Here is a 23,523-nt window from a genome sequence, read left to right on the forward strand (position 1 = left end):
CGAAATTCAAAAACAAACAAACAAATTAACAATTCTCTACGCTCTATGGACCGTGGCATGACAACAAAACTTAATATATAGTGTTAAACACTGTTTTTATGATGGTTTATTTGTGGAGTGCTATTAAACTGATTTCTTCTAGCATATACCAGTACCATATGCTAGCTCCTTGCTACCTTCTTTCCATATAGTTAAGAAACTGCATGGGGTACCATGACAGTTATGTCAGACCCTAAATTTGAACAGTATGTTTATTCAGGCAGAACTCTTATGCCATGTCCTTGGTACAAGCATATGGGAATTTTAAAGAATGGTAAGTATTCTCACCCTGGCTCATTCATTTGTCAACAGGGACCATTGAACTATTACCATAGTGTTGAAATTTACATTTTGTAATGGCATGGAAGAATTTGCCTCATGAAATGGAAAGAATGACATAATATTATCTTGTCCTAACACTTTTGCCCAGTACTGCGGATTAGAAGGTCTAGATAAAGAATCGTAATCCACCCGAAATGTTTGGATTTTTTTTTTTTACGATGACATTTCGATCTGATAGAGCAGGTCCCACTAGCCCAGCGCTTATCAGCGACTTATTTGCAATAAACCTTTTAAAATGTGTGTATTAGAGTCCAACTTATATTTCCGAGATCCTATAAACTGAAGCAAATGAACTATAAAAAAGTCATTCCTTCTGAAGTTACACTAGACGGTTTGTTATTGATCATCAGGTAATATTCTGTCAGAAAATGTGAACAAAAAATGAAAAGAACCAAAAACTGAAAACTGTAACCTTGGCATATTTCAATAAAGCAAACAAAAAGCTTTGTAACATGCATTTCTGTCTCCACTTCTATCGGTTTTTTTTTTTTTTTTTTTGTACGTCCTGTTTTCCATAGCATTCAAAACATTTCTCATAGAATATATTTAGGTATACGTTGTTTTTACTGTTGAATGATTTACTGTAAAGGATCTTGGATAATAGATGTATTTTTACTAACCTGGCATGGACGCATTGCATTTGTGCTTTTAAACATTTTGTTGGAAACTTCTAGGTGTGTGTAGCTATCTGCACATGTGTTTGTGACTCACATATTTTGAATATTGTTTGAGGGATTAGTGTCGCGTGTGTTTTTGTGTTACAGAATATTATTGTTGCATTCTTTGGGGAACATTGTCTTATTTAAAGTTTTAGCTATTAAGAAAGCTTGCATACTAAGAGTTTTGTGAAGGTAATTCTGTAAGTACATGTGAAATTTAATTCTTAACTTTTCCCTCTTGAGTTTTTCTGGGGTAATACACTAGAGTTGTTTGTTTGTTATCCGCAATCTGACTTATACGATTTATAGCAGTAAAGACGCTAACCGCTGGTAATCTCGTTCCTCTTTTTTTAAAAAAACAGAAATATAGTGTTGTGATTCTTATTCTAGAACGTATAATTTTTTCGCACATTTATTATATTGTTCATTTACTGTTAGATTTATTTATCAAACTTTAATTTTATTGTTATGAGTTAATGATATTTCACGTTTATAAGTTAGGCGAGGGTATCGGCTATTTTTTAATCTTTGCAACAAATTCTGATGTAATGATAATTTAATGAAGACTCGGACATTTATTTTTAATGTTAAAGAAAAACTGATATTCAGTTTCCGATGATGTGGCTGCAGTTCAAACATTTGTGTGTTACTGATGAAAATTCCATGCCAAAATTTATAACTTATGTTAATGTGGTCACGATCATTATGCCTCGGTTGTTCGTTTACTGTTCGATGAGTTAAAGGAATGTCAATCATGCATATGCAATATAGACCGGTTAAGTAGCTCATAATAATGTCGTTGAACCACGTAGTTAGTTTCTTATTGCTGGTTATGTGTATGTGTGTGATATATAAATAAGTCTAAAGGCTTATAATGCTAAAAATCAGGTTTCGATCCCCGTCGTAGGCAGAGCCCAGATAACTTATTATGTGGCTTTATACTTAACAACAAACATCACACACACACACAGTATTATTCCATGAAGGGCTTTTTTGAGTACAAGTATTTGTTTATGCTTGACAATAACAATTCATTCTAAATGTATCGAAATTTGTGCTTTCATAGCGATGTCATATTTTTTTTTCTTTGTAAGTATACATATAATGCTTCAAAATGCTTCTAACAGTACATTGTATTCTTTATATATGGATATGTTAATGCCATACATTATGAACGATGTATGGAGAGTGATGACATTTCGCTTGTGAATAAAAATTTTCGAGGCCTGAAATATATATTTGATATGGCAAGCGAAAGTGTTTTTGTGCCAAATGAAAAAACGTATTTAGATATTTTGTACATTTCTAGAAATTCCGTAAATGTTATAGTTTTGTTCACAATATTAGGCAGCAGAATCTAATTGTTTTAAAAGTGTCTGACGTCATTATATTCCTTGTTTAAAATCTGTTGATGGTGTGAACGCCTTTTAGAACCTGGCAAAGTATGATATAATTAAGACATTATGTTAGGCTTATTATATTTTCAACACTATAATCCTAATCTAGTCCCTTGCGGATCTTCAAGAATTAGAAGAGTGTTTAATAATAGTATTTCAAACACATGGTATTCGTCATATCCATTGTCGATGACGCTAGCACAGTAGTGGTCGGAATACTATATATATCCAATCAAAAACACCTTAGGTGTGAAAAAAATGGTGTAGCCAAGAAAGATTGGGCGTGCGACTTAAAGGAAAATCAAAATTGTTTGCCAAATTGGTAGCTACACTTATAGCACTTATAAGACTTTTACAGTAAATGTTCATTTATTAGTTAGCTAGGTCGCATTTTTTATTCAACTTGGGCATGGTGTTGGGTAAAACAAAATGCGCGATCTGGCTAACTAATGAATGAATATCAATGCTATAAGTGTAGCTACCAGTTTGGCCACCAATTTTTATTTCATTCCTTTAAGTCGCACACTCAATCTTTTTTTTTTTTGGCCGCACCTTTTTTATTCACACCTAATGTGTTTGAGAGTAGATATCATGACTATTTTTCAATACGCACTAACAAACCACAGCAAGTAAGAAAGTGACAATCGATAGGATATAAACCCTATTATTCGGAACAGACCTATATTTTACAGAACGAACCAGATTCTTTAAAATTTATGGTAGTAGTTTTTCCTCTCTAAAACAGTTTTAATAACCTTCTTTAAAATAACACTATAAAAACTAGATACCGCATGCAGTCGGTACAGCCGTATCAAGCCGCTAATTGCTTAAGCTAATATCACGTGACACTAAACAATCTTTAATTAGAAGAATTTGATAAAACTTAGCAAATTTATGCTTAAAAGTTGGTAGTGAATAATAAATAATAACCCTTTACCCTATGATTCTTTTGAAAACTTGAGCTAGAAACTGCTAAATCTAGTTTGCTTGTCCTACCCAATACTTATGTATCTCCACGTGTATTCACCTTATAGTTTTGCTGCTCTAAATCAGCCGTATTCAATCCGAGTGACAAAACTCTAGACACGGTCCACTTTTATTCTTAGGCGAAGCTGTAGTAAAAATTTTAGACCGATAGATCACGTCACTTTTTGCGTCAAAATTGAGCAGTTTTTGAATAAATTTGCACAGATGGGTTATATTTAGACCCAAATTTGACACCGAATTGTAAGTTGTAACGATCTATCAGTGTACCGAATTTTAAAGAATTCCATGAAATTTAAATATGTTTTTCTATTGCATAAAGTTTCCATACTTTCGGTGCGAAGAAAATAAAAAAAAGGAAGAAATTCAGTCAACATTGGAGATTTTATATCTTGTGTATTTCTAATGTATTGCCTTTAAATTATATTTCTTTAAATTTCTAATATCGTTTTAGCTTGTGTACTCGAGAGCATTTGGCATCACATATCACACAATTTGAAAGTGAACAATAGTTAATAAATCATTCATGCTTAAATCCGTTCATCTTTCGCATAAGAATAATACAGGAAATTACATTAAGTGACTAGCTTAGTATATGAATATAATTAGTCACCTCTTCACCAGAGGGCAATACCTTTGTACAGTACATTAATACAAAAACTTATTTGTTCATATTTCCTAGAATATCACTGATAACAGTTTAATTGCGGTAATTATAAAAACTCTCCAACTGAATCCTCAAGCCGTTAGTAAATATGTTTTATTAAAGTCTCGAACTTCTTCATCTGTATATCGTGAAGTTATATTCACAGTAAAATAACTCTAGTTTTCTAGTTGCTTAGCTCGTATCGGAAAACTAGATACACGGAATTATTCATTGGATTATCACGTTATTCGCACTTAATTAAATAAAGTCTTGAAATGTTGTACTTGGATATACAGTATTAATTGGACGACCTGTTGCCTAAGTCAAAGTTGGTCAAATGTTCTCCAGTGAGCACTAACAACAGAAAATTTTGAATACTTTTAATTATATTGTTGGTGTATTTTAATTTGAGAATTTCTCTGTGATTTCAATTATTGGTTTGTCATCTTTCATGTAATTATTCCGTTGAAGCTCAGAGCGATCAGTTCTAACTTGCTGTGGTTATTTTTCTTTCTTTATTACATTGTGGAAAACGATTTTATATAAAACCATCACGACATGTACAGCCGAGAAAAGTTGTGAAAATATTTTAAATTAACTTTCTTCACCATGGATTTTACAATAAAACGTGTTAAAGAATAATGCGTCCCATTTTCTATCGACAAAATATGCAGAAGCTATAATTTTGGCATTGACATAAGTAATATCACTGACGATAAAGTGCATGAATATGAAAACAGGAAAAGAACTTTAATGCTTCTTCAGAAAAGTATTATGAAGACGGTCTTAGAGCGTAAATTATAAATAAAACGTTAATAGTTCTTTGCTAATTTTCTTGTGTAAACTGATGACTATTGAGAAAACAACAGGTACATCACTACCAAATGGTGTAATGGTTTTGTGTAAACTGATGACTATTGAGAAAACTTTGGTAGTGATGTACCTGTTTTTCGTAAGGTTTTGTGTAAACTGATGACTATTGAGAAAACAACAGGTACATCACTACCAAATGGTGTAATGGTTTTGTGTAAACTGATGACTATTGAGAAAACAACAGGTACATCACTACAAGATTTCGTAAGGTTTTATGTAAACTGATGACTATTGAGAAAACAACAGGTACATCACTACCAAATGGTGTAATGGTTTTGTGTAAACTGATGACTATTGAGAAAACTACAGGTCATCGCTACTAAATTTTGTAAGGGATTGTGGGTGTACGCTTAGTAAGCATAATTAGACATTGTCTAAGCGTATCTTACACTCAGAGATGTGAACGAAGGACCATTCTTTCAGTCATACTGAATTGTATATAATGTTCCTTTAAGAGTTGTCTTATAGTTTCCTCAGGCATTTCTGTGTTTCTATAAGAGGGTAGCTCATTTAGGGTTTTTTCCCTTTTTTACGTATGTTTAGTCATTACCTACTTTTCAAAACAAAGTTTATTACCTAAATATCAATGAAAAATTATATAGAAAGTATTAGTTCAGTAGAAGGCAGAATTTTTATATAGATGAAAGTGAAAAAAAAGATGTCTGTTTGTGAGTTATAATGTAAAATTATTTCGTGGTAATTTCAGTCTGACCTTAAAGTACAATCTAGATTCTAAGCGACAGTTTTACCCCTTTCATCAAACCCATTAATTAACATTTAGGTGATACAACTAATACTTGAAACCGCCGGTACTTGATGGAACTCCATTCATTTATTGAGACCATTGTTTCGCCACTGAAGGCCTTTATTAGCGCAAACAAGGGCCGGCATGGCCAGGTGGTTAAGGCGCTCGACTCGCAATCTGAGGGTCGCGGATTCGAATCCCCGTCACACCGAACATGCTCGCCCTTTCAGCCATGGGGGCGTTATTATGTGACGGTCAATCCCACTATTCATTGGTAAAAGAGTAGCCCAAGAGTTGGCGGTGGGTGGTGATGACAACCTGCCTTCCCACTAGTCTTACACTGCTAAATTAGGAACGCTAGCGCAGATAGCCCTAGTGTAGCTTTGCGCGAAATTCAAAACAAACAAACAAGCGCAAACAATGGTCGTAATAAATGAAATATTTGTGAAATGCACAGTTGTCTTTCTTTCCCTCAATTCTGTAATTTAGGCGTATTTTGTATTTAATGTTGTTTCTTTGTTTTATAATCATAAATTAGAAGAAAAAAAAATGATGAATTAAAACCGTGGATTACTATTAGTTCCACGCTATTCTGTTCAGTTTTTCTTATTTATTTATATCATACCGTAAAATCGGTTATTAACCCTTATCTACTAGGGCGAGGCGTATATGACGCAAGCAATTATATTTGTTAATGATAAATTTTAATATTATGTGATAATAATGTGATTTTTATGTCTTTGGAAGCTTTTGAATACAATAATATACATTATTTACTTTTTCAAACGTGTCGCTTTTCTAAACCAAATCCTTTGGGATTTCTATGACTCTACCAAAATTATGTTGTTGTTGTTCTTTTGTTTTTATAACCTTATGAATACGTAAGTCGTCATTCAGGTATACCAGTAACATGTTTGAATTAGAATTTTGTATTAATTTTTATAATGACTTCATCAGAATCTAAAATCTGGAGTCGAAAAATATTTTCATGTGTTTGGACCAGAGTGTCGTCTCTAGCATAATAGATTCATAATGTGTTATGGCTATTTGCATTCTATTTTGTACAAAAAAGGCCCAGGAGTGAGCTATCTTCAATGCAGTCATTTCATGATAAGCGCAGTAGGACAATGATTAGGCTTTCTGTATATCGTCGTGGTTATTTGCAGCCTGATCGTGTATTTCGTGCAAGTTCTGTGCAGAGCGCGTGACACTACGAGCTACTCGTACTTTGGTATACGCACAAGTACGGTAAGTAGTGCAGCCTTTGTATCAGCTGTGCAGATAAAGGTAACAATGTAACGATTGCTTACTTGAACTGATGACGTGTTATTTACGTGAGGGACGAGTAGATCCTGTTACTATAAAGAAAGATAAATGTGACAGTAGGCAGTCTGCCACGAGAGTAAGAACTCGAACTTGGTACCACCAGTTATGCAGAATACAAAAAACGTTGGACTAGCTTGCATTGTTCTGAAGGAGTTTATAATGCATTTTAAGAAATACACAAATTATGAAAGTGGACCACAAAATAATATTAATATACTGTAAAAAAATTGGGCTGGGTTAGTTTATTCACACTTGTTTTTTATTACATTTGTAACATCACAGGGAGGTGATTCTGTCTCCAAGCTATGAGAATACTACTGAAGTTGAGTCTCTCAGAAGAAACTGTATATCTGGAACTCTCCAGGAACACACTTCGTTTCCTCACAGGGAAGTGTGCTGTGCCACAAAACAATATTAATACACTGTAAAAAAAAATGTGGCTGAGTAATTTATTCACTCATTTCTTTTATTGCATTTGTAGCATCATAGGAAGGTGATTCTGAGTCCAAGCTATGAGGATACTACTGAAGTTGAGTCTCTCAGAAGAAACTGTATATCTGGGACTCTCCAGGAACACACTTCCTTTCCTAACAAGGAAGTGTGCTGTTCACCAGGTTTCTCTCCCAGCCCCTGTCCTTCAGAGATGGCTATTCCAGCACCTGTTTATTTTCTTATAAAGGAACAGGCAAAGTCTCTAGTTGCCATTAAGGTGAGTGGAAATGTAATCTTGAGCAAGTACTTTATTGTATAGTAATTTGTCACTCCAAATATAATCTTTTTCTTATATTTTGTCCTGTGCAAATGTTTCATTCTGCATTCAGCAACACCACAACATACATAAACAAAACAGTATTTTATTTTTCAAATAATAAGGTTTGTGTCAAGAAATTAATTAAACATTAAGTGAAATTTTTGCTGATTATATTAAATAAACAAATTATTTCTGAAAAATTGCTTGCAGTACAGTATAACCATACATGAGATGGGAGGTCAGTTGCATGTTTCTTTGACCAGCTTAGTATAATTGAACTAGGTCAGCTTATCAATTACTTATTTTACTAACTTATGTTCAGCTAAATAATATCTACTGTTTATTGTGAACTGTAAATAATTTTAACAAAAGTTCTTACATTGCAAACCGGTATCTGATACTAGAACTTGTATTAACTTTGGTGGTTGTACAAGCCAGTTCAGTTATTGTACATGTTGAGGGAAAGGAATGAAATCTTCCTTATATTTTGTGTATCTATCTGTTCTGTGGTTCTATAGATAAGGTATTAGTTAATGTGTGTAATTTTGAGCTGGTGCCTGTGAGTCAGAAGATTAATAATTTCTTTCAAGAAACATTGTGAGATTGTTTAAATATGTGTGTAACTAGTACTATTTTCTTGAATTGTTGGTATCTTGATGAAATATCTTTTAACTTATATGTACATGCACATGTTGAGAAGTTGGTATTGCAAATAATTCTTTTGGGGTTATGAATTGTTTTTAATTCAAAACAAAATGCTGGAACTGTTAGTTTTGCACATTAAATCCCCCATAGTGATTTTAAAACATTTGTTAAATAGATGATGCTCTAAAAACAAACAAAATATTATGAATATGTTTTTTCTTCTTTAAAATATTAGGTGTACAATAATGCTGAATTACATTTTTTCATCGAAGCATGTAAATGTGGTTTTGGTTGATATATCCAATTTCTTAAAATTTTTGATCAGTTCTTTTATACATATATATTGCTAGCTTGTGCAGTAAATAGATTAGATATGGACATGTTTTATATGGATTTTTTCAGTATATTGCTGAATTACTTAGAAATATATATATATATACTAAATTATTTTATAATCTTATTTCATAGAAGTAGACTAGAAAACCAAATCAGAATAATTTTTTAAGGTAATAGGGACCAATGATTTATTGTTCTCATCACCAAATAATTTGTTTAAACCTCATTAAAAAACCTCCCCTTTTAAGATTGGTTTATTAATATTGGAAATACATTTTCCTGTTATAACTACGTTGTAAATTAAAGTACACACAATATATTCTGTAGTGTAAAAAAAGTATATAATTTACTATATGTAATTTCTGACTTGTACCTATGCTTTAAGTATCTATGCATACAAAGTGCTCAGGAGTTAAATAAGAAACTTACTATAGATCTTTAATTCATAACACTACCTTACCTGTGCTTAGATCTAATGGTTAGTTTTGTATTCTGTCATTGTCAAAACCTTATCTTGTTACCATGTAACTTTCCAACCCTAGATAATATCACATTCTTGATCAATCATGATATTCAAAAACACCAGGATGAACAGAAAAATGTAGTATTAGAAAAATAGTTTAATACCTTGAGCACTTCCAGTGGTTTGATTGAAGGAAAACCATTTTTATGAAAGCACTCACATTATTGGGTTTCTTTTCTGTCCTTAATGACAGAGGTGTTCTCTCTGTGAAGACAGTTTCATTATTACCTGCAGAAGTATTATACATGTATCATTATTTCTTTTCAAATATTTTGTATTGAAAGAGTTGTGGAAAGTGAATGTCGGGTGAGTGATGTACATATAACCTTTTTAAACAACCTTTTATGAATTTCCATATTTGTTTGTCACAAAAGTTACTGACTGTCAATACTGTATAGTGTATAGAAACATTCTAATTAATAGAGATTGTGTTATTGAAACAGAATCCAGGAAAAATTTCTAGAATACCTGTGTATTTACTGTATTCATTGACTTCAGTGCATCTTTCTTTCAACAGAATATTTATGAAGACATATGTTCAATAAGATTTTTAACTCTATCGGTTGAAATGTACTGTAGTAAATAGATTTCATGTGAACATAGAAGAAATGAAACTGATTTTTACTTTTAAAATATGTTTTACAAAATTATTAATTTAAGGTTTGAGCAGACAACATTTGAATGACTGACTTTACATCTGTTAATTACATGCACAAAGTCTTTAAGCACAATTTCAAGTTATGAGCATACATTTGTTATGTATCTGTCAGAGGTAGACATGGTATGCTTTTTTGTTTCCAGCTGCTGCATTTGACTTTGGTGTTCATATTTTAGGTTGAATATGGAGATGGGTTTCATAAAATTGAATTGTATACTACACTATATGCATTTACAATTAAATGGGCAAACATTTAATATAATCTGTTAAATTACCCTGAATGATTTTCAGAAATAAATGTCTTTTTAATCGTGTGCTAATTTAACTTATCCTTTTGTGAGAATGCAGCTATTTTGTTACATTAAGCATGTGCTACCCACACTGGAAAGACAGTAATTTATTCAAATTTCATATTTGTTCATTTGTGGATTTGCTGCCTTTGTGATTGCTTTAATTTTGCTTATTGCTTCTATATAATTGTGTGGTAATCCTGCCTGATGATGATGGTAGGTGGATGTTTCTGAAAAAAGAATAAATTATCAGAGCTGCTCAAATGTTGGAAACTGGACAAACATCTTGTCAAGTGTGAGCTCATTTTGATGTATCCAGTGGGAAGCTTTGAAAAGACTTATTATATCCCCCTAGTTTCCTGTACATTCAGTTTGGACAACAAACTTCATGAGTCTGTGGTAATGTTTAGAAGGCCTACTTTAGCCCTCTGGTTTACTCTATATCTCATTTGGACTTTTGTGAAGAATGTCGGGATTTATAGAAATCCAATTGGACATCTGTGTACTTCACTGGTGAGTTTGCATCTGGAAAATCAGAGAGGTGATGTAGTTACCATGTGGGGAAACAACAGTGTTAATGGAAATACATATCTTCTTGTACTTCCAAGGGATGGATTTAGTGCTTAAAAATATATATATTGATGTAGTATTTAAACCAGTTATATTACCTTTTGTGGTGTAAACAGAATATGTGTCCTATTGCTGGGTTTGTTATGAACTTTATTGTGTCATAAACAATAAATCACAGATGTTGTGGATTAGCAAGCAATTAGACTTGTATTAAATACTATACAACACCTCTGAGATCTCCTTGGCTTTTATTTATTTTTAACTCACTATGGGGGTGTGAGGAAGCTGCTGCTTTGAAGTGACTGAGGAATGTCACAGAATCCACAAATTATTTGACATTGTTGTTTTCTGATTAATCAGAAGTACATTATACCCTATACATACAGGGAATGCATCAGTTTTAAGGGGGACTATTTTTGTTGGTGTGTATATGTTTCCCCCTTTTTTTATAAGTTAATTCAGTTAGAGTCTAATTTGGTGTTTTGAATTGAAAGGTACTCATTTTCACATGTAGTAAGTATATATTTATAAATATGAATTGATGAAACTTATTCATTAACAGTATTCAGTGAATACAATGTATTCTTGAAATACACCTGTATACTTATTTCAGCTCTGTTGTTTCTTAGGTAGAAGAACAATGTAACTATTAAATATTTTCCCATTAATTTATTGCGGTAGTTCATAATATTGTATTTATAACTAATTATATGTAAATTGAAAAACTATTTTTTTCCAATTAGAAAAAAGTTGAAAAGAAAAACAAAAAATCTAAAATACATAATTTACATGTAAAAAATTAAAAGTATTTTAGCATTAATATACTTGTATGTGTACATGTAGTCTGGAAAATTGGGTCCTGTAGTTAAACATAAGTATTTCAATTTTAGCTTTTGGTTTTATACACCAGTACAGGATAATGAACTTTTCTTGTAAAAATTTTATACATTTGTAAGTGTGTGTCAAACCATAGTAAATACTGTTTGCCAGTTATTACATTCTTAAAGCAAATCACTATTGCTGTAAAGAACATCCTCTAAATTAACAGTTGTAAAAACATATACAAGAGTTCAAAGTTAAACTGATCAGGTATTGTTAACTCTAACTGTTAGGGTGTTCTTTGTGACCCTATGTAATTTTAATTTATTGGGAACTAATTCTTGTGATTTGTAAAAAATAATATTATTATATTCAAAGCTTCCACTAATATATAAACATGCAAAAAAATCAGAATTTTTACAAAACAACATAAAATTACTTGGGGTCATATAAACCCATATCCTGGTAGCTAAGTGTTGAAAAAAAGTGGTGCATGTCTAATGAAGTATTAAAAATACTTACTAACTTTATCTGTTTTATCCATTCTTTAGCATCTGGCATTTCTTTCTGCAATGGTTATTGACCTTAGTTGACATGGAGGCAAAAAAGTATTTCAAATTATTTCCCATTATGCCCCAAATGAACAAAATACTCCCTAGTCTTGTCTTTCCCTTAAGTTAATGAGTGTTTAATAACTTTTACCATTGTTCACAATACTAGTCACTAGTAAATTCAACACAGCTATAAGTATATTGATATTTGAGTTTTCCAAGTTATATCAGATATACAGTTTATATTTAATGAAGCTTTGTTTGTTTGCTGAATTTTGTGCAAAGCTACTAAAGTGCTGTCTGCACTAGCTGTCCCTAATTTTGAAGTGATAGACTAAAGGGAAGGCAGTTAGTCAACACTACCACTGCTAACTTTTGGGCTATTCTTTTAACAATGAATTATAACACTCCACTGCTGAAAGGTGACAAGTTCAATCTCATAACCCACAGATTTTGAGTCAAACACCCTAACCACCAAGCCAAGTTAGGCCCAACACACAATTGCCTATTTGTGCTGTGCCCACAATGGGTATTGAAACCCAGTTTTTAGCATCACAAGCCCCAAACTAAAAACTATGTATCTCATGCACATGTTTAAACATTGTTTATGCTGAAACATCAAAGTAATTATGCACAACTGTAACAGCATAAAACTAAATTATTTTACATCACAAATTTGTGGTCTTCATTATGATTAGTAATACCTGCATCACAAAGACAAATGGCATTGAACATTTGAGAGTTAATAAAGTCTTGAATAATAGTTGCAACTAAAAATCAACAATGAGGGTTTAATATTTAAAGGAAGCCCACCTTCTGAAAAAGTTTGGGTAATCGGTTGTTTATTGATGTGGCTACTGTATTTTTGTGTTTATTTTTACATTTTATTCTTGTGGATGATAATTATCAAGATAAATTGGTAGCTGAATGATGACTAGTTTAGTTGGATCAGTTTATATTACTGCCTTTTTGCTACAGATTGTTGTGCCATTGAATGATTTTTGCACTGAATTACATGAACTGATATTTGCCGCTTCTTACTGTGATATTTGGTGTGAACCAATTTAAAAAAATACTTATGCAAAGTTAAAAATTTTAGTTCTGTACTCTGTGATTTTATCCTTAAGGTTACTTGTAATCATGCATGTTTTACCATTTGTAAGCTACAATATCTGGTTATCATGTGTTGTTATGAAATGCTATGCTATGTTGTGCTACCCACTTGTATTGATCACAGAGACAATTGAGCTTGTGTTAACTAAGTTTAGTTAGTTTTCTCATCTTTATAACACACTCACATACATTTTGTTTATAAACTATTCTTGTGAACTCGTTTACAACAGCTCTTTACTTAAGCATACTAAACAATTCCTTAAACATTTTATTAGATTGACAAGTTCTTCCTGTAATTAACTATATCTGTTTTAAAATATGAAAATGTAAAGAATATTAAAATGAGATATTCATTGTAGTGACTTTTTTAATCTAGATCCACAGGCAATGCATCTTATAGCAATATATTTAAAGTGTTTTGTTTTTTATTAAAGTAGTTGATATTCAATATATAAGAAAAATATTCTGAAAATGTAACTACATGGTCATTGTTATATTCACTATGCAGATAAGGGAAGTGAATGGTTTATATGCAGTGTTATGTATTGATTATTGAGGTTAAGTATAATGAAGATACCTTTAGAACATGTTTTAATAACACTATCATTGTTCTCAGATAATGCATTATCTTTGGATTTAGTCTTTAAATTGAGAAAAAATTGATAATGAATATAAGTCTGTTAAGCAGCATATTCATAGTCAGTAAATCATGAGGTGCCCATAAGTTTGTTGGCTCCTCATCTATGTATATATCCTTGCATATACATGTAATTTTTTGAGTATGAAGAATTCTTTAAACCTTTTTTTTTTGTTAAGCATAATATAGTTTCATGCTTTAAGAGCCCTTTTTTTCTTTCTTAATGTTTTAGGAACTCCGAGAACGAATGACAGCTGCTGAAGTGTTTCAAAATAATGTCACTCCAGTATTTCAAGATATCCAGCAACAGTTAGCACATGGTTGCAATCATAGGAGATTTCAAACTAACAGGACAAGGTGTTATAACAATGAGTTTGTTAACCAAGTTCCATTATCTCATATAGCTTGCTCAGTCTCTGGATATCTTAAGAGCAGTGATCTAAGACTTAAGTCATCTCATTGTTCTTCTTCAGTGCACAAACCTACAAGTAACATTGACAACTTAAATGGTGAGTCAAATAGAAGATTGATTATGGAGAGTGATAATAAACAAGACAGTGGTTTAGATTCAGATTGTCGATATCAAGGTCAAAGTAACAGTTTAACACTTGTTAGTGATACTTTTAATGTTAACTTACCTGATAAGGAAGAAGGGGATCAAAGAGATCTTTATATGTTTGGAGCTATAGATGAACTTTCAGTTCTTCTGGATATTATTAACCTGAAAGGACTTTTATTGAGGAAACAAGTAGATGATAAAGATCAACAATATGCTACACAAGATGGAGAATATCATGCAAATTCCCAGCAACACTATGTATCCAGACACCAGACAAGGAACAATGTAGAAGTCAAGCTGCAACTGGTTGAAAAGGAAAGAAGTACCCTTTGTGACAAGATTACACACTTGGAGGCTACTTGTCATGAATTGAAAAATGAAAGGTGGCAACTTGAAGAAAGACTTGAAACAGCACTAGCTGAAAAAGATCAGTTGGAATTTCATATTCATGAATTGTATGTTCAGTATGTTAAAAACCATGATAGGAAAGATGAGTTCTTGCAAAAATATGACATAACAGAATTTGGTTCCCAACCTAAAAACAGTCAATCAGGAAAAGGAGTTTCTTGTGCTGCTGAGATAGGTAATTCCAGTCAGAACAAAGTATCCTCTGTTCTTAAGGAAAGAAATGTTTTGGAACTTCAGCAGCAGCTAATTAGCTATGTAATGGAAAATGAAGTTTTACAAAACAAAGTTGAGCAGTTGGAAAAATTGCAGGATGTCACAAGCGTGGATAGAGCAAGAAAATTAAGTGATCAAATTAAGCAGCTTCAAGGTGAAAAAGAAGAACTTCAAGTTGTGGTGAAATCAAGCATCTTAGAACTAAAATCTATGAATGCCAAAATGTTGATGCTCCAGAAGGCTGTCTTTGCTTTAACTCAGGAAAACCAAGAATTTAAAGAGACTTGCAAATCTTCAAAACAGATGATTCCATATCCAAAGTATCAACATTTTGCAAGACCAAATTTAAAAGTACACTCTGAGAGGTGTGATTCTGAAACACAGAGCCTCCCTCCATTCCTACCATTAGAAACTGGAAACCCTTCCTTGAATTATGGCCATATGGAAGGTAAGCAAACTGTTAAGGACACTGCATGTAACGTTTTGTATAATGTAAACTTTCCTAAAACTTTATGTGAAAATATCAGACAGCACGATATTATCACATCAGGGAAATGCGGGGAATCTCTAAGTAATAGCCAATCGTTAATTATGGAAAATCAAACTTCACTTCATTGTAAGTCATCCTCTCCTAAAACTACATTATTGTCTTGTAGTCACAGTTCTCAGTTATTGTCAGGTTTAAATACTTTATCCTATACATCACCTACTCAGCATAAACCTCTTGAAATGTGTCAAGTTTCAGCAGTAACAGAAAATAGAACTTTTGTATCCCAAAACGAAACTTCTCCAGAGTTTCAGTGTAAGAATGTCCTTTGTAATCAGAATCTTTCTTGTAATTATAATACTATGGATAATTTGAACAAAAATATCCATTCAAAGCAAATAAATAGCATATGTAGTGAGTTTGATCCCCTGCATAGTAAAATGTTTCAGAGAGACCAATTGAGACGACAGGAGTTTGTTGACTCCTTAGATTTGTCTGTGCCTTTAAAACCAGTGAAGTCAACTCAGGTCTATAGGCAAGATCTGCCCTTCCCTCGTAGTGCTGCCAACTACTTGTACGAACAAAGACTAAATACAGCAACTAACCTCAAACTAGATGTGGGACATAGGAAACAGCTTGTCATTCAGGCCTCTGGTGAAAATAAACCTAAAAATTTGCATCATCATCTTCAAATCATTTTAGATCGTCTTTCAGCAGCTGCTTCAGATGAAGCCCTGTGATATTAATGCCTCTATTTTTTTATATGTAATATCATTCTAGGAGCATCATCAGATTTTGAGTGTGATGTGTTTTATATTTTCTCATTTATTTATTGTTGTTTATAACGACTTAATATATATATGCTTTACAGAATAATCCAAGTGTTTTCATATATTTACAAGACAAATATGTAGGGACAGAATTTTATATTAATGTTTTGTTGGGTTCACAAATTTTATTTAGAATAGGTAAATTTGATTTTAAGTATTTTAACAGAAAATTAATAATCATGAATTTAGTCAAAATGTTATGTATCAAAAAGTTTTTCATTTATTGTTCATCCTCAATTAAAAGAACCAATGTATTTCTTTAGTTACATGATTTAAAAATGACAAAAATATTTGTATGAATATATTTAAAGATGATTTGAAATCATAGTAAAGAAAATTCCATAATTATTGGAATAATTTTTGATTAACATGTACAGGTATGTAACACTTAAATTATGTTAAATTTCTTGAAATATAGACTGCTCGTTTCCCACCTTAGTCTTTCCTGAGTGTTTTTTGGACTACCTCCATGTTAGCCTGTTTATCTTTTTTGGCTCTTTCCTTAGACACATGGTTTCTCTATTGTTAGGACCTTCTGGGGAGGGACACTGTATTGTCCCAAATTCATTTCCCACCTACTTATGTTAAGTATGGCCACCTTTCTCCAGCGGTCTGTTTTTCGGAAGTACTGCTGAGACTTTGGAATCCCGTGTGGAATCAGTGAGACAGCAATCGATCCTTTCATCCTTTCGTTTTTCTCATTCCAAGCCTAGACAAGCTCCTATTACTATTTCCCAGCCCTTACCAGTTCCTACTTCCAAGAGTTCCTCCTCTCATCATATTATTCAATACCGATGGACATATCACCAACAGAACCAGTGACTACCCAGTGGGTTTCAGTGGATTATTCGGGTATTATCTGAGGGACTTGTCATCCATTTCCTTTCCCCCTCCTTCATTGCCTCTGGTATCCATATCCTTTCCTTGTCTCAGGACCATCAGTCAATGTCTGTTGGAGGTGGTACAACATATTCTTTCCCAGTAAGCCATCAAACCTGTAACTCATCCTTTTCTAGGCTATTAGTAGTACCCAGGAAAACCAGGGACTGGTGGTCTGTGATTGATTTGTCCCACCTCAATCACTTTTATGGTTCTGCCCTAATTTACCATGGAGTATTTTCTCACACTGGGGGTGTACCTTTTTCTCCAGGTTTATGGATCACCAGATAGATGTCGCAAATGCTTATCTGCATATTCCAATATCTCATCTGTCGAGGTGCTATCTTCGGTTTGTTCATCAGAGGTAGTTTATCAATTTTGTGCCTTGCTCTTCGGGCTTGCTTTGGACCCATATATTGTTTGTCGAGTAGTCAAGGCTTTTGCCTGACATATGCATGCTCGGGGGTTGTGCTTACACCATTACATGGATGACTGGCTTCTGTTAGCTTGTTCTTAACAGGAGTCCACTCATGACATTCATCTGCTGCTCATGGAGGCAGCTTGTGTGGGTTGGTTAATTACATCAGAGAAGTAATTCCTTATACCTACCCAATATCTTGTCCACTTGGATGGTTTTTTACAACACTCATCTCAGTCAGGCCCAACCTTCTCCTCTTCGACTCCATTTGATGGAGCTTTCTCCATGCCCTTACTGCTCCCTCTATTACTGGTTATGAGGTTCTATTGCTTTTGGGGATTTAATCTTCTATGGAAGCCCTTATCTCATAGGGTCGGGTGCATCTGAGGTCTCTTCCATGGGCCCTGCACAACCAGTGGAACCTTGCGTGGGATCTAATAAACTCCTATTTCCTTTCCTCCTTCCCTTGTCACCGATTTGCATTGGTGGTTGGACAGGGCTCACATGCTGGCAGGTGTTCCATTTTCTTCCCCATGTCCAGATTTGCATATCTTCAAGGATGTTTCCCTCCAGGACTGGGGGTGTGGGTCGATTAGCAGGAAGCTTCAGGTCTGTGGTCTCAGGTCAAGTGATCTAACCATATCAACATCCTAGAGCTTCTGGCACTATATCGTGCTTTGGATCATTTTCTTTATCTTGCCACGAATTGTCTGGTTATGATCCATTCTGACAATTCTATGGTGGTGGCTTATATCAGTCACCAAGGCAGCAACCATTCTTGTTCTCTTTGGTCAACCCTTGTATCTCCATTTTTGGGCCCACACACTCAGTATTCGTCTCTGTTCATGCCATGTTCTGGGTGCATTCAATCTTGTTGTGGACCGTTTTTCCCATCCCAACAAAGTTTATCCAATGGAGTGATCTCTTGATCCTATCATTTTCCAGTGGCTATGCCTTTGTTGGGGTATTCCTCACCTGGATGCATTATCCACACTCTCTCAATACCAAAGTACCTCTGTTTTAGTCTCCGTTTCCTCATCCACTTGCACTGGCTGTTGATGCGTTCATTTGGGATAGGACCAACAAATACCTTTATGTGTAACCTCCCATCTCTCTTCTTCCCAGGGTGATTTCGACCATCTATGTCACTCTGGGTCAGGTCCTTCTGATTGCTCCTTACTGGCTGGCACAACTGTTGTTTCCACAACTGCTCCAGCTCCAATCTGCCCCACCATTACCTCTTCATTTTATTCCATCCCTTCTATGTCAACCTTGGTCACCTTCATTTCATCCAGCCATTCATAACCTCCCTCTTCACATCTGGTTTTTACCTGGTCTTTGGCAAGGAGATCTGGATTGTCCCGGTAAGTCACTTCATCTTAGCTCATTCCATTTGCTCTTCCTATATGGATGTTTATCAATTTAAGTGGAACGTTTTCCGCCACTGGTCCTTGAGTCAGGAGTTTTCACCTGCTCAACCTACTATTCCTATTATTACAAATTTCCTCACTTGGCTGTTTAGTCAGGGGTCTTCAGTTTTCTCGATCACGGTTTTTGGGCTGTGTTATCCCACACATTTCGTTTTTCCTGGTACTGTAAAGTTTTTACCTCTCCTACCCTCTCCCTATTGTTGTATTCCTTCAGGATTTGTCATCATCCTCCATTTCAACCTCTGTCCTTATGTTCAATTTTTCACTTATCCCTTAAGACTTATTTCATTGTCCTCTTGGCCTGTGCACTTTGTCGGTTGGATTGATTTGCCATCGATGTTTCACAAACCCTTTATCATACCACATATGTTCTCTTCTATCCAAATCACTCTTTCTTTCCCAAAACGTTGGTGGCATATGAGGGTAACTCCTCCTCGCCAATTTCCCTTCCTTCCATTTCCCACCTACATTCTCAGTCTGATCAGGATTGACTACTATGTCTCATATGTGCTCTTTGTTGTTATATTGCCTGCATAGGTTCCTTCTGTGGTACCCATTGCCACCTCTTCATTCCGTGGGAGATTTCCTTCGTTTGTGAACTTTCTCCTTCCACCCTTACAAATTGGGTTTGGCTTTTAATTTGATTGACTTATACTTTCTTGTCTCCTTCTTCCCATAATTTGTTCCATGTGTCTTCTCATCAAATTAGACACCTTATTTTTTCCCTGGCATCTCATCTTCATTGTCCCTTGGAGGAAATTCTTCAATTGGGTATGTGAACCACACCACATACATTCATCTCTCACTATCTGCATCGGATTGCTGTTTCTTCATTGTCGGATTATCGTATTCCACCTGTGGCCATCCTTCAGACTTTCGTGAGACTGTGACTGGGTAAGTTATATTTTGTATACCTCTAATTTTTCAGAGGCATTTCCTTTTTTTTTCCTGTATGAATCCCACTCTTTGGCAAGTGGTGCCTGACCAGGTGTACTTCAAATGGTAAAATCCACATTGTCAGGCCATGTTTGACTTCAGATTTATAATTTCCAAGGCTACTCAATGCTCACTGTTCCACACGGTTGCTTGTAGGTTTTTCCTTGCGATATTGATATGCTTCATTAATATGCCCATTTTAGACCATATTCACCCATGGACTTTATGGGTAAAGCAGAAGGGGATAACTGCCCATTCCTGCCATTGAATAAATCAGGTATGGTGTGCTTTTCAAAATAGGATTCTCGTGGTCACTCATTGCACTGTCTCCAGTGTTGACATTCCTCTGGACTCTCCACTGCATTTTCTCCTTCCATTTTCTTCCAATGGTAGTTCTTATCACTTTCCAGCTTGTCTCTGGGGTGGTGGACCATGGAGGCATCCTCCTGAATATGATAGTCATATACGATACAAACAATGATGAAACCATTCAGTTGAGAGTAGGGCAGTGGTGTTCTGCTGGTATAGATGACGAGATGTTCTCAAATCTGATGCTCCATCTTTGTATGGGTTTATCCGAGAAGATGTTGTAGCTTTGGAGTGAGCCATCATAATTGCAGTTCACCCGTTCAATTGTGATCCCTCATCCTAACCCAACAGTGGCTGGGTTTTGGATCTAGAGCTGAACCAATTAACATAAGTAAATTTATGATGATCCAATAAAAACTATCCAGTTTGACAGAATGTAGGGAGTTCTGTGAAATGTTGGATAAGGGAGTTTAAGTTGATAAAATCTGGTTTTACATATGTTATTTTTTTCATACTTTCACAGGTTGTATATTTGCCCAATACTACAAGATGAATGGAAGTGTTTGATGAAAGTCAAGTCTTTTGTAGTTTGATGAAACACTTCATAACATAAAATAATTGTATTTATATATTTGATGAAAATTAAACCATTAATAATAATGTTCACAAAGTAACCAAACCTTACCTGGAAACTTGCAAATATTTTGCTTTATACATTTGTAACTTCATGTGCAACATGACCAACCCTCTTCATAATTATCCATTTTATCATGAAGAGTAAGTGTAAATGTGAATAATCTGGTGGTATATGTCTTCTAAAATGGCCTTACTGTGTGAATGTATTTCTACAAACTTCGATATCAATTTTGCAACCTGTTTCTAAAGGTTTCAACTTGTCATATATAATGTATAGATGTGCATCTAACTGAAAAATATTGTTTCGAGTTGATTAAAATTTTCAAACTATGGTGGAAATTACATTTAACTTTTACCACATTTGTTTCTGTTATAGTCCATTATGGATTTCAAATCAAAGGAGTGTTATTTTCTTCACATTGGTTAGGTCTCAATAAGACTTTTGCTTTGCTATTTTAGGCACCGTAAGTGATTTTAAAGTTTCTAAAATGTAATTTTTTTTTCAGGATAATGTATGTGACACTTGTTTCATAACTAGTGTATCCAACTTCCATTATAGCTTGGGCTTCTGTTTTTTGACATTTATTTTTTAAACCAGTGTTTATTTTTAGCTGTTTTATAATTTTATTTAAACATCTAAAATCGGTGATTTTCAAGGTTTTCGTTTTATTTTTATGTAGATACATTAAAATTTGTGTTTTTTTGGAGTTTTTGGTTTTAATACTGTAATGAATAATCTAATATACCATACAATCTCTGCTCACTAATCTCTCTTGTGGGTGTAATAACAGGCATAACACATAGTTTTATTTATGTTAAAGCTTTATAAGAGCAGCTAACAATTTTGAAATTATAAAAACAAATTTACTACTAAGGAATGAACCAGTATGGAATGGGTTGGATCTTGGGGAAGTGGGGGACATCAATGTAAAGAAGCTGAATAACCATTTCTGGTGTTTATTAGAAAAACACCAATTTCATTTTTTATGTGTTTATCAGTTAAAGCCAAAAATCAGCAGCCTTAGTTATATCGTAATTCTTGATAAAATATTAATGTTATTGGCTACTGATCTCACTTATAAAAATAATTTTTTGGTGTAACAGATATGTTAAGATGTAATGGATTATTTTCCAGATGTAGTCACTAAACAACACATTTGACACTCGTTGTGATGAGAGGAAATCCACTATACATTTTAAAAGTCCACAGATACAGCTTTTGAGTGGATTGTTTATTTTTATTTAACTTTTCGGTGTGAGAAAGTAGGGGTTGATATACACATAACCTAGCTAGCTATAATAATATAGAAAGTTTTAATGCTACAAAAAGTATTGAAAGAAGAAAATCAAAACTACAAAAACTGAGTTACTTAAAATAAAATAAAAAATTATTTCTACTTTGGCTCAGACTAACATAATTGTAGTGATTTGCCAAAGTAGGGATAAATTTTTTTAAGTTTTAAGCAACTCAATTTTTGTAGTTTTGACTTTCTTCTATAAATAATAGTATACAGTATATGATGGTATACAAAAAAATCACATACTTCATAATGTTACGTCTCTGCTCGTTTGTTAATTTCCGGTATAAATTATTTCTGAGGAACTTTAGCGATACTGTTTGTTTGACTCAATTATCTATATCTATCTATCTATCTATGCAATTCTATCTTTTTCGCTGGCTTTATTTGCCGGGCTTATATACTAAAAAGGAGGGCGCCTGGAACAAACTAGAGTTGCCAGGAAAATTCATGATCGTTTGAGAAACTCCAGCGCGCATGCTATCAGAGTTGCATGACTTCCACTATCGTAACAATAATATTCAAAGATACCCAAATTTCTGTACATGTCCATAAGTGAGGTGAAATAAAAACAAATGTTGATAAAAGTTTGAGTAATATAATATAATATATATATATTATTATTATTAAGTACCTATTAAGATTTAAAATAGTTGAATTTTTAATAGCATATAAGGTAGTCATGAATGGAAAATGGGGAAAATTGTGCTACAGGTGTATGCAAAAAATAATGGTTAAATTAATTTATTTGGTAGCCAAAGAAGTGGGAAAAAAACTTTAAATATAAAAGTGTTTGGTGGAAAATTAACATTGTATTTCAGTTGTGATGAGTGAGACAATGTTAAATTGTACATTTATGAAAATAGTTGTGTATATATGACAGAGGAATAAAATATTGTGTTAACTGTAGGAATACTTCAGTTTTGAGGTTTGATGTGATTATTAATTTTTTCATACACAAAAATACTTCAAAGTACTAAGCTCTAGGTTTGTATTATGCTTTTTCTGACATTTTCGTTGTAAAATAGCCTCACTATTTTAGAAAATACAATAGCCTTCATCCACATGCAGTAGTTTGGAGATGTTTCAAGTTGCTACACATAGAGCAGATATTTATGAGGTCCATTAATACTGTTAAAGCAAAAGTTATTAAAACAGCTAAAAATTACTTGGAAAGTATTTGTTTGTTTGTTTATAGCATTAGCAGAAGAGGAGT

The 23,523-nt window shown here is 33.6% G+C and overlaps 1 protein-coding gene across 1 annotated transcript; it reads left to right on the plus strand.

Moving 5' to 3' along the window:
- Positions 1-6,824: 6,824 nt before the first annotated feature.
- On the plus strand, positions 6,825-16,500 carry LOC106459359. Its single transcript, XM_022386049.1, has 2 exons — positions 6,825-7,720; positions 14,137-16,500. Exons 1-2 carry the CDS (start codon positions 7,655-7,657, stop codon positions 16,309-16,311), a joined length of 2,241 nt encoding a protein of 746 aa, XP_022241757.1. The 5' UTR covers positions 6,825-7,654; the 3' UTR covers positions 16,312-16,500.
- The last annotated feature ends 7,023 nt before the right edge of the window (positions 16,501-23,523 follow it).

Source organism: Limulus polyphemus, unplaced genomic scaffold (assembly GCF_000517525.1).
Source record: "Limulus polyphemus unplaced genomic scaffold, Limulus_polyphemus-2.1.2 Scaffold27, whole genome shotgun sequence".
NCBI classification, from domain to species: Eukaryota; Metazoa; Arthropoda; class Merostomata; order Xiphosura; family Limulidae; genus Limulus; species Limulus polyphemus.

Bases quoted from the DNA above. Each gene is read 5' to 3' on its own strand.
- LOC106459359 (XM_022386049.1), top strand. From the start codon at position 7,655: ATGGCTATTCCAGCACCTGTTTATTTTCTTATAAAGGAACAGGCAAAG. The intron at 7,721-14,136 runs GTGAGTGGAAAT...TTAATGTTTTAG, and splicing joins AGTCTCTAGTTGCCATTAAG to GAACTCCGAGAACGAATGAC.